A 14789-nucleotide genomic window follows, 5' to 3' on the forward strand; every position below is an offset into this window, starting at 1 on the left:
ATGGGTTTCCGGAAATGGACTGGTATAGGCGTCAGGAGTCTTTCACAGCAAAAATATTCACATTTCATTTACCAGCAGATTGCCGTGGGGGTGTTGTCACCAACGCCCCGCAGTCGAAGACTTGGAGCCATGATGCTGATATGATCTAGAGGCGTCTATTTCCATTCTACCTATTTAGCCTCTTTCCGCCAACTGATCATAACCACGTGGCATATTCTACGACATATATAGCTCGTGTTTAAGCGAACCTGCCCAAGACACCCTCCCATGGTCGTAGAGGAACCAAGTCCTCCTTGGGCTTGTTGATCTGGCCCTTGGTGTAGTTGCTGCGGGCCCAGAAGTCGATCTTGCGGTCCGCCGGCATGTGCCACTCGACCTCGCGGCCCGAGAAGTTGAGCACGACGAGCCACTTCTCTCCCGTCTTGCTACCCGTCTTGACGTAGGCGTACACGTTGGGGTGCTCCGGGCTCAGCTCCTCGAACCCGCCGTACACGAAGGCATCGGCGTGCTCGCGGCGGTCCCGGAGGGCCTGTTGCCAGAACCGCCAGACCGACAGGTTCTTTGCGTCGTCGGCGGCGGCGCTCATCTGCGCCTCGGCGTTGACGGTCGCGTAGTCGTCCATGACGCGCATCCATGGCTGGACGCCGGCGTCGCAGAATCCCGCGTTCTCCCGCGCGTTCCAGTGCATCGGCGTGCGCGCGTGGTCGCGCGCCTTCATGTCCACGACGGCGCGGGAGTGGCGCAGCATCTCGGCGTCGCCCGCGTAGATCTCCTGGCACTTGTTCCAGTAATTGATGGTCTCGCAGTCCTTGTACTCGGCGATGTCCCAGCGCTCGGGGTCGATGTTGCGCATCCCGATCTCCTCGCCCTGGTAGACGAAGAGCGTGCCGCTCAGCGTCGTCTGCATCAGCGCGAGCAGCCGCGCCGAGATGTGGCGGTACCGGTCGCTGTCGTCGGCGTAGCGCGTGATGGACCGCGGGTTGTCGTGGTTCTCGATGAAGACGGAGTTCCACCCGTCGTGCTCGCTCATGACGCGCTGCCACTTGGTCACGATGGCCTTCATGTCCTTGACGTCCCACGGCTTCAGCGACATACGCACGTGCGGCTTGTCGATGTCCACGAGGTCGAAGATGAAGATCATGCGCAGTTCTCCGGCGTTGGCGCCAACGGTACGCAGAATCTCCTTGGGCTCGCTGACGCCAGGCATCTCGCCCACGGTGATGGTGTCATACTTGCTCAGGACTTCCCGGTGCATCTCTTGGAGGTAGTCATGGAGCTTGGGGCCGTTGACGAAATGCTTGAAGGCCGGCTGGTACATGTGCCCAGCGCTGAGCACGACGTCGGCGTCGGGGTAGCCCGGTACTTTGGAGATGAGGTTGATGACGTCCATCCGGAAGCCCGCGGCGCCTCGCTTCATCCAAAAGTGCATGACGTCCCACACGGCGGCGCGAACGTCTGGGTTCTCCCAGTTCAGATCGGGCTGCTCCGCGGTGAAGAGGCTGAGATAGTATTCGTCCGTCTTCTCGTCATAGGTCCAGGCCGAGTTGCCCTCGCCCAGGATCATGGCCCAGTTGTTGGGCGGCTCAGGCTTGCCGTCGGCGCCGATGCTCTTTGGCTTTCGCCAGATGTACCAGTCTCGCTTGGGGTTGTCTTTGCTGCTGCGGCTCTCCAGGAACCAGGCATGCTCGTTACTGGTGTGGTTCACGACCAAGTCCATCATGAGCTTCATGTCGCGCTTCTTGAGCTCGGCGACCAGCGTATCCACATCTTCCAGAGTTCCATATCGGGAGTCGATGTCCTTGTAATCGGCAATATCATAACCCATATCGGCCTGGGGCGACTTGAAGATCGGGGACGACCACACAACATTGATGCCCAGAGACTTGAGGTAGTCAAGTCTGGAGATGATACCCTTGATACTTCCCCATCCTGACGTGGCCCCTGGGTGGGACTGGAAGGATGATGGGTAGATCTGGTAGACTACAGCCTCTTTCCACCACTGCGGTGTCGAGAATGAGGAAACCTGCTGAGCTGATGCAGGCATGATGATGACTTATGATGGCCTCGATGAGCTAAGTGTGCTCTTGCTAAGGCGTTCGTTTTGCCGAAATATATATCTTGATGATTCTCCAGGCTATAAGGGTTTCGGGTATAGGTCTGTCCCTGAGTTCAAGAATCGCCTTGACTAAATTATCACGGTCCTGCGCTGTGGTTATGCTGGGGCAGTTGAGTTGGTATTTGAACCGATTATATGATGACAGAATGTCAACAGGACGACCTGTAAGTTTGTCGACGGAATGAGGTAATGCAGGCCTGAAGTAGTGGCGTGGTTTCCCCGAGAATACTACCGGTCCATGACCCCACGTATTACGCGGGGATGATCTTGGCGCCTCTCCACTAGCAGTATTACCCCCCGTTGAGCTTGTGTCTGCCGCAAGCACATACATATTCAAACCTGCTTAGTCAAATAGGGGTCAATCTCCAATACCAGGCTTATAGGAATATGATACTCCACTCTATGAATGCCATGCCATACGCTTGTGTGTTCTGCATTGTATGGGTTGATCTCAAGCCAGGAGAGTGCAGATCCAGCAGCGAAGCGTGGGAAGGAAATCAACGAAATCAAGGTTCGAGGCAGCTGCGGTTGCTCTACCACCTGAGAAGGTTGTGGATCATCTTCCCAAATACTTTAGCGGACCCGACATGACGTGCCTCCTCTATTGCAGTTTTTACTAATGATAAAATACCAGTCGTTAAAGAATCCGGGCAGCATCCTTATAGTCCCCACGTGCTTTGCCAGAACAGTCTGCGGTGAACGGTGACGAGTTTCGGGATCACCAAAAATATTCTATGTTGGCAAAGGACATTACTTCATCTCAAGTAGATCAGAAATATATATAAAATGGTCAGAATGGCAAAAGGAAAGGCACTTTTCTCCCCCGGACAGGCTTGAACTGTCAACCTCCTGATTGCAGAAGCCGCTGAACTCAGGGGCAAGTAACAGTCAGACGCGCTAGCCAATTGCGCCACGGAGGACTTGCTGGTGTTGGTGTTGTTGTTGGAATTGGTTGTCTTTATCACGGTTGATATGGTCGGTAACGACTTGCACTTTAAGTGCAGAGCCTGTCCGTCTTGGAATAACACGGCCTCCGGTTGCTCCTGCCAGGTCTTGGCAGAGGAAGGTGTTTAGGGCCTACAGCGTGAGCAGGAGTTGATACCATGCTCACGAAGAATGCCGCGTTACAGTGGTTATCTTGGAGGCGGTTACAGAACGTGTGAACACCACTTGAGTATGAGATATCATCACAAAGGGGTTTAGGCCTCAGGGAAGAAACGCCACAACAGACTAGAAGTGAGAGATACGTTTGAACAATGGACGTGTTCATCAATTGCCTTGTTTCTCAGCCAAACAAGCGTATTGTTGAGCCTACAAACATAGGACGCACAAAGGCAGTCCATATTTCAGGCCCCTATAGTCACAATACTCGATTTAGTGTTGTACATCGGGATTTTCATGCCCATCGAGGCCTGGAACAAAGTCATAGTTATCCTGCTACTCTGAACTGTGAACAGTGATACTGTATCGTGAAAAACACTACAGAGCATCCTACGAAGATATGGGACATCACAGTATAAGAAGGGTACCCCTTACTCCGAGGTTGGATGAAATCTTCTTTTTTTCCCGTATACCAACAAACCATCGCTGCTTACACCAACTCTACGTTCACACAAACTTACGAAACTATCACTGAGCAACTCAACATGGCTTTGAACCAGGTTTCAGTGCCTCAGAGCCCTACTCGCCGCTTTACGGACCCCATCAGCTTCATGACATCCCAGACTTGCCCTCGGGAAATATTCGATCTCATAGTCGCTGAGCTCTCCCTGCCGGATCAGGCAAGCCTTGCCACGACCAACCGCGCCCTGCGGACTCTGGTTGTTCCGGTCATGTCCGGATGGGCATGGCAGGACCCGCCCAAGCCGCTGCTGGGCATGATGGTCCAGGGGTGGATGCGCTGGGACTACGTCCAGCAAGCCGAGTCGCTGGCCCACAACGGGTATGTAGCGTGCCCCTGGTGCCGCACCATCCACCCCCGCTGCTCGCCATCGGCCCCGACCACGACGGCTACGCCTGCCGGCTGGCCGCCCGCTCGTCCTACGAGCCGAACAGCCACCGCCTCATCTCGCTCTTTGAGCGCCCGCTGCGCTGGCACCCCCTGGTCCTGCACGCCTTCATCCGCTACTCGCAGCAAGGGGGCCGCCGGGCCGACCTCGCCCGTCTCCGCGCCGAGGCGGAGCTGGACTCGAGCCATATGCTGTTCACGCAGCTGATGGCCGACGGGTCCGTCCTGACCCTGGCCGAGGACGAGTGGAAGCTCGTCTGGCGCACCGGCACCGGACTGTTCGTGCGCCTCCGCGTCTCGGAGCACATCGACTCCAACGACAAGGGGGGCCTGGCCGCCCCGTGCTGTCCCTGTGAGAAGAATCGGAAAGTCCTCGACTACGATGCTCTAAACCAGGAGAATTTCTCGGACGCGGTCCTTGCAGAGTTCCGGGCCGATCTCACCAGTATGGACCCGCCGGTGACGGAGCCAATGTTGTCCGTGGCAGACCGACGATCACCCACACTCTTTGTGGGCCCGGTTCGCGGTTGTCACCAGTGCTCTGTCGACTTTCAGGCTGCGTGGGTTACCGGCCCAGGTGATTCATGTACCCTCCATTGGACTACATGGATTTTCCTTGGACAGCCAAGCTCAGTAGGCGAGGTCCTTGAGGCTCTTAAGTACCGAGGGAATCGAAGGGCCTCGTACGTGATCCCCTTATTGGGTGTCGGTAACGTTGCTCGTCTCTCGGGCTTGACCGAGGACTACTAAGGCCATGATTTGGTAACTAATGCTTAGCTAATGCTACTGCTATAGCTGCAAGTCTCTGAATGCCAGGAGGCGAAAGCTAACCGTGCCAGCTGAGTCTTGTTTCGCTAACCCGTTTTTATTACAGGTCTGTCTGCGTAGAGATGTATGAGCAATGGTTTTCCGGGCGTATCCTCATCTATTGGGCCAACTGACCAAGCTATGAAAAGAGTAGAGAAAGCCTCGAGCAGAGAACCGACCGTGTCGGGTTTACTCTGGTATGGACAGGGTACTATGGCGAACTGCCTTTGGAAAACCACTCCATAGTAATCTAAGAGATGTATTTTCCCCCAAAAGCTAATATTCTGTAATCTTCGTGTGACTAAATACCGTGCTGACTTTAATCTGTACCTTACCCGTGTAAAAATTACAGGCAGGCGTAGAGGTGGCCATGTCCTTGCGTCTTGACTCATAATACCCTTCCATTTGAAGTCGGTCAGCTCCTCTTTGAACGGGGAGTGGCCACAGATTACACTTCAAAATCGGACATCGAAAACTAATCTTAGTCAGGGACACCCTGCATCCCCTGTCATTTATTCAATATGGTTATTATCTAAGAAAGGCAAGATACTTATTGCCAAATCTCGCATAGGGTATCATGAATTGTGACCCAATCTGCCCAGATCCTCATAGCCACATGTCCCAGAACGCCGATTAAACCAATTAAATTTGACCTGTAATAAAATCGGCACATAGAGAATCGAGATCAACTCTTTACCAACCACCATGACTGCTGTGGTGGCCGTGGTGGCCGTGGTGGCTGTGATGAGAATGGTGGCCGTGGTGGCCATGGTGTCCATGACTTCCGTGGTGACTCCCATGATGACTCCCATGATGGCTACCATGATGCGAGCCGCCGTATTGCGAACCGCCACCGCCGTGGTGCCCCGAGTTGCCGCCCATGAAACTGCCCGCACTACCCAGGAGTCCTCCCCCGAGCCGCCGCCACCGTAGCCGTAAGGGCTGTGGCCTCCCCCTCCATGATGTCCGTGACCGTGGCCATGGCCGTGGCTACTGCTGCTACTGTGGCTGTTCCGACGGTCCTTGAACTTGCTCTCAAGGACGTTGGCGGCCACGGCGCCCGCGGCGCCGCCGAGGAACGTGCCCAGCTTGCCCTTGCCGAGCTTATGGCCCAGGAAGCCGCCCGCGCCGCCACCGATCAGGGAGGCGCCGAGGCCGCGCTCGCCGTCTTCACCCTCGGCGCCGGGCGCCGCGTTGGGGTAGTCGCTGCGCCCTCTCTTCTCGTCTCCTCCGGCATAATGGCCTCCTGAGTATGGGTCGGCCGAGTGCGGTCGCTGCGGGGCATGGCAGGGCGCTAGGTGACCCCCCTGCTCTTCGTACCGAGGAGGCGGCGGGCCGGACGAAAACCCTACATTGGAATGCGCAGATCCGGGACGTGCGTATTCTGGATGCGACGGGTAGGGCGAGAGGTGGCTACTGGACTGTGTGTATTGTTGTTGCGGAGGGTACGGAGACGGCGATTGTCCGTATTGCGATTGCGGGGGGTATTGTTGTCGGGGTGGATAGGCGCCACCCGAGCCGCCGCCTCCGCCACCGTTTGTAGTACTCTGCAGCTGACATGTCGTTCTGAATTTTGAAGATGATTTGTTCGTGTGGCAGACTGTAGGAATGCTCGGATTACAGTTATAGAAAGGAGACGAAATAAAGATGAGAAGTCTTTGGCGAGAAAACCTAGGTTAAGGAATTCTGTCTCTGTAAAGCTTGGATGGATAATTAAGTAGGTATGATGACGATGATGGTTTTTGTACTGATAGTTGCGTCAGATGACTAACTTGAGCGAAGTCAGATGGTGTTACCTGGATGAGCAAACAGATATCACAAGCGCAGAGGCACGCCGAGCACAATGGAACCTTGCGCGTCATCTTTATATAATGCCCAGCTCCTAGGTTATTCAGCATACACCCAGGTGGCCAAGTCTGCCGACCTTCTGGCACCCATTTTGCCATCTCGGGTCAGATGCAAGCGTTGCGCTGAAGGCAGCACTAGGACGGATGCTCCGCCGCAGCCTCAAATGCTGACGCAAAATGTGTGGGGAGGCGGAGCTGGAAATGCAACGACCGGGCGGGAGGTTCAGATGCAAGCTCAGCGAATCATGTGCTCCGAACCACCTCAGGCTGGTGCGCCCAAATGCTCGGGTTGCGGATAGGCCTCAAGCTACCGTCTTCTGGAAGAGTCAAGTGAGAGGCGCTGCCCGTAATTGTAGTAATCCGGCCTCTGTCCGGTGTTGTCACTGCAAAAGTCCGTGGCTGTGGCGGGGCGGTGCCTCGTAAGCTTCCCCATGCTGGGACAGCTCGATTCGGTGGGCTTGGTAGGTTAGGCAGATTAGTGCCGTTCTGCCACTTTCGGCCTGCCATGTGACATGCCGGTTTCCCGCTTGATTGTTAAGCTGAGCACGAGCAGGTATGCGATGTCTTTTCGCTCTCACAATACTGTTCCGGGTTGGGCCATGTAGTAGTACTACTAGTTTCATGAGCTGAAGAGGATGTAGGATTTTGTTAACACGCCTTTTAGGATCTGAGGATCTGAGGATCTGAGGATCTGATGCTCTGGGCTCTGGGGGCTTTGACTGAAGGTCCGGGTGATGTCAGCGACCTGTAACCGTGACTGCCAATGCTGCAAAGTTACATGTAATACTTAACCACTGGTGTACCCCCACGGGACTTGTCCGAATGAATTGCATCTCTCTGCCTCTGCAACACGTTGCAGGACTTCTCCAAAGGCATCGAGCAGTATACCTCGACTTGTCACATCAGTCATTACGATGGTACTGGCCTTCCTGTATTGAGGCTACAGACTCTTTTTCCCAAGGCCGATATCGGGTGAGAACCTGCCTTCCACCGGTTGATGGTGGCAGTGTCTCTAAGAACTTTTTCTGCCCGTCAATGACTGACTGGGGAGTCGGCGTACACCACGCGCATGTCCTCTTCCATTGCAGTACTCGATTCGCTGCTTCGAGAACGCAGAATCGGGTAAGACTATCAATCGCGAGATACCCGCCAGCCGGCCAATCCATCAATACCACTTGGTCGCTTGAATGAGAGGCGTCTAGACGGATTCATTCGAAATTGGTACCCTTAGCCAACAACCATTACTTGGAAGCACGGAAGAACGTTTCTGATCAAAGTTTTGGGCGTTTTGCTCCAGAAATCTATGTACACCCCGAGGGCTTCAATGAGCCCGTATGAGCCGATAGGTTATCGATGCTCTAATATGTAGTCCGAGAATATGCGTGCAGCCATTTACCCCTTGGCTCCCGAGATGACTGTTACAAATGCCGGATATGAGAATCAAGATGAGAAAAAAAATTCCGTCATAATCGTAACAGCTTCCAGCCCACCAACCAATGCGACCAACTCCTACCAATGAAAAAATAACCGTCAGGGATATATACGCGAAATATTGGAATCATTGAAATGATGCGGATGATGTCCCCCATCGACTCGGCAACTCACACCCCGATAACTCCGGCACTTCCTGGCCGACGGCTCCGTGGAAGTGCGATTTCACCATCGGAATCTGAGCTGTCGTCGGCAGCTACCCGATCCAGCATGCGTTCGATGTCGTCGTCCTGGAGTGCAGGCCTTGACCGCGACGGCCCGCTGAGACCAGCTGGCACGGAAAGGGAGGGCTTCGGCCCGTTCGTCTTTCGGCGGGGCGTGCCTCTGATTTGTGGAGAGCCATAAGCTTCCTCCGTATCCATGTCATCCACTATGCCCGGGGATTTCTCGAACCCCACGCGTTTGCCCTGTCGTCCCGTAGGAAGACTCTTCCGGACTTGGTGACCATCGGCCCCTGGACCTAAACGAGATCCTGGAAGTGCTGTCCTGTGCGTGTTTGCTGCTCCGTTTCTAGACTGCGAAGAAGGGAAAGCATGTTTGAGATTAGCCGAGTTTCCAGGGCTGCTCATGAATACCAGGGTTTCCAGAGCTTCTTGTTCCCTGACGTTCTGGTGTGGCGAGAATATGATGGGATCCATGTTGGGTGTCCGGTTCATGTATGTTCCTGGCGTGCTTTGAAGGGGGCTTGGTTGGGCTGGGGTGTGCGGTGAGCCTTGGTGGGACGGCGATAAGAAGGCAGGTGTGTATTTGGCGTTCGAGTTGCGCCTCGGATTTAGATGGCCTGCTTGACGAGGCTGGATGGAAGCAGGAGGGGCGAGAGCAGGTAACTGCGACTTGGGCGGCGACGCGGACATGCGTGGCCTGGGATTGGATTCTCTCCAGAAGGAGTCGTAGGTGCGCCCGGGGGGCACCTGGCTTATGGGGCTTATTCCCGTACTGGCAATGCCTTGGCGTGCTCCTGGGAGTGTAACGCGCGGGCTTGCAGATGCGCCATGCCTGCCGTGCAAGGTAGACGAGCTCGAGGTAGGGGAGGCAGCTTGCGAGGCCAGCGATTCGACCTCATCGATGGAATGGCTTTGCCACCCATTGTTGACTTTGAGCATGGCATATGACAGCTTCGTCTTCAGCTCCGCCGACAGCTGTAGCGCGGTTCGGTGGTCAGTCACCTGGTGAATTCCAAGAGCGCCACGACACAGATTGGGAGATTTTACCTCACTCATACGGCTAGTCGTGGTGGAAGCCACACTCACGGTACTCGTATTTCTCGAATGGCCCGGCATACGGACTGGCGAAGTCAGAGAGCCATTTCTGGTGTGCTTGACCACGCCATCTGCCATTCTCTTTTTCGACATGCCCGTCTCTACCATCTTCTCTTGAGCAGCAGCAAGCTGCGAAAGCTGTAGCAACTGGGACTCTTGGCTGGACGTGTTCCCATTTCCAGCGGCAATGCTGCTTCCACTATCGCTTCCGGGGGCGTGAAGACTCGGTCAGTGTCGTGGGACGCGGTGGTATCCTGAGACTCGTCGTTGCTGGAATCGTTGAGGGGCTGACTTTGGCTGCTGGGGGCAGTCGAGGGATGTACAAGAGGAAGGCCTCCTTGTACTGCTTCGGAAGTCGCCATGTGCAAGCGGTCAACGTCGAACGACGACGTGGCCAAGCACGCGACAAATGGTTGGAGGGGTGGCTCCGATCCCGATCCCAGTCAGCAGGTGCCGCGTCGCGTCTGCAGGCTAATAAGCGGCAGCTCAATGCGACTAAGCACAGCCGATGTCAGTGTGGTCAGGGCACGTCGCTTGCTCGGAATAATGTGTTTTCGATAGTTGGCTCGCGCTCCTTCTTATCCGGCACCGACGGGAGAGCAGCAGTAAGCACGGTAGCGACCGCGAATTCCGCGTGTTCAGTTATTCCAGCCAAATGCGGGTTTTCCGGTCTTTGTGGGAGCGAGACAGTGGCAGCCAACCCAGCACGTCAAATCCACATGCTAGCAGTTCAACCTGGTTAGCACGTGCGATACTCTTAACAGGTCCTGGATAGATGCGCAGCAGAGCAGGTAATATGTGTGAATAGAATGAATGTGCTAGGGCATTAATCGTGAGCAGCGAAAACACGGTTGATCTGACTGTGTGTCGCTGCAAATAGATCGCGGGAGGTTGGAGTTCTTTCTCTGGTGCCGACTAACCCTTACCCGATCATGGACATGGGGGGAGGGGGCACAGAGATACGAAAGCCTGGCACAGTATTGCAAGCACTTGTGCCTTTGGTGGATGAATGGGAGCAAATGGGGGGCAATTGATGACTGACTGGGACCGCAGACACGGTCAAGGGTGATGTACGCGACGACACACCAATTCCACCCGCGGACTGTAGCACCAAGCCAGCACTAAAATTTACACGCATGTCGAGGTACATACGAAGGTTTTTGGCGCCCAGGACAAGCGCTGCAAGCTGTTTAGAGCCCGTGCGCTGGAGTCGAGGGTACATCCCACCCCCAAGTCCACTAATCAATTGGCCCTAGCGCTCTACAGCGCGCCCACTGCCCAGTATTTTTGGGGCATTGGGGAACAAGTCACAAGTCAGATGGTGACAAAAACCACTCTCACTGGCGACTGGCTTGTCCAGTCTGACCAAAAGATGGCGACATTTCTGTTTCAAATGGCGCTTTTGTTGATTGCCAATCGCGCAGGAAATGGTGCTTGAAAGCCACTCCTGTATAGCATTAAGGTCCGTCCCGGAACGTAAAGGGAAAAGAAGGCACGTATGGGGAACTACGATGATCAAAAGCGACGCGGCGGGGGACAGGACCCATAGCTTAAGTAATCTCCAGCTACTGGCCCTGTCAAAACCACAACGGTGCTTGGTGGCGGCACGTCGCGGGAGCACAAAAAGCAACAAAAGAGAAAAGAACCCTGTTAAAATGCGCGCTATTTTGACCCAAAGACGCCTGGGATCAACCCAAACACGAAGTCACGTGCCCTATGTAAATAATCCTCGCTACCCCACAATTGACAACCACACTCGATAGAGGGGAACCAACTTCAGGCATTCCGCAGCCGGAGACAGCATCATAACTAGTCCTCTGTGGCCGCCGACAGAAGCAACGTGATGACTATATACAGTCCGACTTTACTTGCTACCTACAGTATCAATCCCCAAGTGATGCCACTACGCTCGCACCAGCAAACGTGTAGCCCCGTAAGTTCGGGGTAAGAAGAGAAAGCCCACTAATGATCCTGATGATTGAGATGCCCACAGCCCAACCGGAAGGAGTACAATTTTTACGAGATCCTGATTTCCCGAATGTTCATGGATCATCACTTTTGTATGGGTCAGTAGCCAATCAGAAACATGGCTTATAGTTCTCGTGGAGCAATAAGAGACTTAAGCTGAGGGCATTGCACCAGCAGGTTTCATAATATCCCAGGCCCAAGGCGAGCACAGGATCAACTGGCATCCCGTACATTCTAATCACACTGTAATAGTTAAGAGTTTGGGTCGACACACTTATTCCAGTTAACGATCACAACGGCATGAGGTTTAACCACATAAGCTGGAAGACCATGGGAAATGCAAACCTTCATTTCCGGTAACGATATGGCGTGCCCGGCTGCGGATCGAGTGGCACTATGCGAGGAATATCCTAGGGCTAACGTCATAAGAATAAAGGCCGTTATACTTACTTACCTAACTACTCAAACTTCTCGGGCTCCTGTTGCACCAAATATGGGAAAATTGGTGGCTTCACTCATGTATGATTAATTACCTCCTGCAGGTAATAAAACTCGAACAAAGGTCATAAACGTAAGAATATTACACTGGTGTACATTCGATTCTCTGTTTTCTTGATACAACTTCCAGCCACTTTTAAACAATATGATTTCCGCTTGCTCTTTTATCCGCCGCCTCTCTTTCCCGTTTCCTCCTGCGTCTTTAGTACGCGGGACCTTCTCTCATCGTCATGCCTGCCTGCTTTATCGTTTAATCATGTCTAAATCACTGAGCCCATGGCCCCTGAGTCCTCTTGCGGCCGCTGGTATCTCGAGAACTCCCAGAAGAATCGGTGTCGGATTTCCGTCCGACCCATTCGCCTGCTTGGGTTTCATCAGAGGCCGACCAAGAACATGGGGGCCACTGCGAGTGCTTGGATTCTTGCTGGCGTGGATCTTGGGCCTTCTCCTCTGCTGGCGGCTTCTCCTCTGCCGTCTTCTCCGGTGCTTTCGCGGCCTGGGCATGGGGACTCGACACCGCAGCGACCTCACCCTCCTCATGGCTGTTGGACGGCGGGTCTGCAGGACCAGGGGACCATGAAGAAGGAGCGTCTTGTGCCACCCCCTTTTTGGCATCGACCTCTTCCAGCCGAGATAGGGTCTCGGCGTTGAAGTCCGCTAGCCGCCACGTTTCCTGTACCGCACTGACCCCCTGCTTCTGCAACGCCTTCCTCGTCCTCGAGCCGCAAGTTTCTCATCATCTCGTAAAAGCTCTTGAGCTTTTCCACTTTGTCTGGCGTATCCAACCACGCGGGGTACTCGTCCTGGAGCCTCTTGTTGGCTTCGTTCCACAGCCCCTTATTGAAGCCCTTGGGAGAGCGTATGTTGCTCCAGGTGCCAGCGATGCACCGAGACAGTTCCTCGGGGTAAAAGTTTCTTCGGAGGATCTCGTAGGTTACACATGACCGGAGTGTCCATTGCCGGGACGTGAAATGAGAGTACTGGGGAGAAGCAGGTCCGGCAGACATCTTGGTGGCTTGGTGGCTTGGTAGGTTGGGTTGAGAAAGGATGCTAATCGTCAGGCTCGTACATGGTCCAGTGAGAGGTGGATGGTGTCTCGGTTAATGGTAGCTTGCTCGATAGAATTTATGCTCAATAGAGTAAGTAGGTATATTAACAAGGAATGACAGCCTCTCAGATGCTTGGAATCTCGAGTTGTTATATAGGTGTGACTGGGCGTTTCTCCGGTACATATTCTGAAGTCGGAGATGGGTTAACAGAATAATAGACCGTTGCAGACGTTGGGCTTTCAGCTAGGACCATGTTTAAGTCGGAGATAGGTGTGTAATTTCTGGAATAATAGCTTATCTGCCAGATGGTGTGAAATAACCATAGTAAGTGTAAAGGTTCCAAAGCCTGTTTTGGAATAGGAAACCTTATTGGGGTAATAACCGTTTAAAACTTTAGCAACCTTTTTGGAATAACTATCTACAATAAACTGAGACTATTACAGCACTCATTGTTTGAAACTACGAGGTTCTTCGATTGTTGGTCTTAAGTAGTTGGTCGTGACAATACGACACTGCAGGGACTGTTGAACTACACTTGCACTTCACTCGCAGAAGACCAAGGCCATGGCCACTGGCATCATGCCGCTCGTTGCGAAGCACCGTGAGCTGTCGATGAACGTCGCCTCACATGCTTAGTGCCAGTATAGCCTACGGCAATGTTTGCAAGGGCGCCACTGATAGAATAGTCCCGTTCTGCACCATTTCACGTTCTCCGGGGGTATACAGCGAGTCCTTTCGTTACCAGGACGCCACCAACGGTCATCCCTGGTTGGTTTCTACTGCCCCGCAATTGATGGAAACAGCTCAGCCTTTCTACCGTATTATCTTAGATATCCTGCGGTCCTCCGGAGTCGGGGGGATCGTCTTGACCGTTGCCACTTTCTCTCAAGACTAAGGCCCTTATCCACACAACGGGTGCCCACCATGTTTCTATACCAGGAACTCTCCCGATTGCAAAGGCCTCTTTTCGGATTTTTCCCACGCGTGTTGTATCTATCCCAAAATTCTATGTGCCATCTCGGCCGAGAAGTACGGTATACTGATCCAAGGTGTCGCAGGCACTGTATCCGTAATCGAGACGGCGCTTGGATAAGTAGGAGGCACACGGTGCGCTGGCAAGGATATGCGCAAGCAATGTTATCAAATCCAATCCTAGGAGGGTAATCCACTTCGTGAATTCTGACTTGGACAAGTGAGTGGGTGGAAGACATAAGGAGATTCAACTTCAGATGCCATAGTGCCGATGTGGTGTATATCAACTGCCATATGACAACAAAGTCGCAAACGTGCGGCATTTCCGTTATGCGGCTCTGTGTCAGCTGCCAAGCCGTGATATGCATCGACCCAGCTATTTCCATCGCACAACAGCCCATCGACAATGCTCCGAGGCCTGATCTTGCCAAGGCACCGGTTTTGAGCAATTAATTACCCCTACGACGCGGTATATATTTATAATAGTAAAATGGGCCAATTATTAAGAAAAGGGGTAATATACTCAGGGGTTCTACACCCCCTCACTATACATTGAGTACCTTATACTCAAAGCCAGGTGCTTCGGATATCTATGTCATAATTTGAAATTCAATCTACGGTATACTTGTCAAACACCCAATGTCAACATGTTTGAAGGGGTAGGCAGCCTATATGATGGCTACAGTCTCCATGTTGAGTGAACGCGCGGCCAAATCCGTCAACATGCCCAACTTAAGACACTGCTTCAGCAATAGAGGGTCGCTAGTGACGGCC

The 14789-nt window shown here is 53.5% G+C and overlaps 6 protein-coding genes across 6 annotated transcripts; 2 read left to right on the forward strand and 4 right to left on the reverse strand.

Moving 5' to 3' along the window:
- Nucleotides 1-238: 238 nt before the first annotated feature.
- On the reverse strand, nucleotides 239-2044 carry PG994_000160 (uncharacterized protein; the record flags this gene model as incomplete). The annotated part of the gene is made up of 1 exon (XM_066851569.1): nucleotides 239-2044. The coding sequence occupies one exon, from the start codon at nucleotides 2042-2044 to the stop codon at nucleotides 239-241; it is 1806 nt and encodes a 601-aa protein (XP_066722201.1).
- A 1912-nt stretch (nucleotides 2045-3956) lies between these two features.
- On the forward strand, nucleotides 3957-4874 carry PG994_000161 (uncharacterized protein; the record flags this gene model as incomplete). The annotated part of the gene is made up of 1 exon (XM_066851570.1): nucleotides 3957-4874. One exon carries the CDS (start codon nucleotides 3957-3959, stop codon nucleotides 4872-4874), a length of 918 nt encoding a protein of 305 aa, XP_066722202.1.
- A 632-nt stretch (nucleotides 4875-5506) lies between these two features.
- Nucleotides 5507-6793, reverse strand: PG994_000162 (uncharacterized protein; the record flags this gene model as incomplete). Its single annotated transcript, XM_066851571.1, has 2 exons — nucleotides 5507-6478; nucleotides 6728-6793. The coding sequence occupies 2 exons, from the start codon at nucleotides 6791-6793 to the stop codon at nucleotides 5507-5509; spliced, it is 1038 nt and encodes a 345-aa protein (XP_066722203.1).
- A 1586-nt stretch (nucleotides 6794-8379) lies between these two features.
- PG994_000163 (uncharacterized protein) lies at nucleotides 8380-9890 on the reverse strand (the record flags this gene model as incomplete). The annotated part of the gene is made up of 2 exons (XM_066851572.1): nucleotides 8380-9657; nucleotides 9729-9890. The coding sequence occupies 2 exons, from the start codon at nucleotides 9888-9890 to the stop codon at nucleotides 8380-8382; spliced, it is 1440 nt and encodes a 479-aa protein (XP_066722204.1).
- PG994_000164 (uncharacterized protein) lies at nucleotides 9889-10323 on the forward strand (the record flags this gene model as incomplete). The annotated part of the gene is made up of 3 exons (XM_066851573.1): nucleotides 9889-10038; nucleotides 10090-10133; nucleotides 10293-10323. 3 exons carry the CDS (start codon nucleotides 9889-9891, stop codon nucleotides 10321-10323), a joined length of 225 nt encoding a protein of 74 aa, XP_066722205.1.
- Nucleotides 10324-12259: 1936 nt separating this feature from the next.
- Nucleotides 12260-13001, reverse strand: PG994_000165 (uncharacterized protein; the record flags this gene model as incomplete). The annotated part of the gene is made up of 2 exons (XM_066851574.1): nucleotides 12260-12651; nucleotides 12683-13001. 2 exons carry the CDS (start codon nucleotides 12999-13001, stop codon nucleotides 12260-12262), a joined length of 711 nt encoding a protein of 236 aa, XP_066722206.1.
- Nucleotides 13002-14789: the final 1788 nt, after the last annotated feature.

The sequence above is a fragment of the Apiospora phragmitis genome (genome assembly GCF_038363925.1).
Source record: "Apiospora phragmitis strain CBS 135458 chromosome Unknown utg000001l:1.0-2902119.0:1.0-2906034.0, whole genome shotgun sequence".
Classification (NCBI taxonomy): Eukaryota; Fungi; Ascomycota; class Sordariomycetes; order Amphisphaeriales; family Apiosporaceae; genus Apiospora; species Apiospora phragmitis.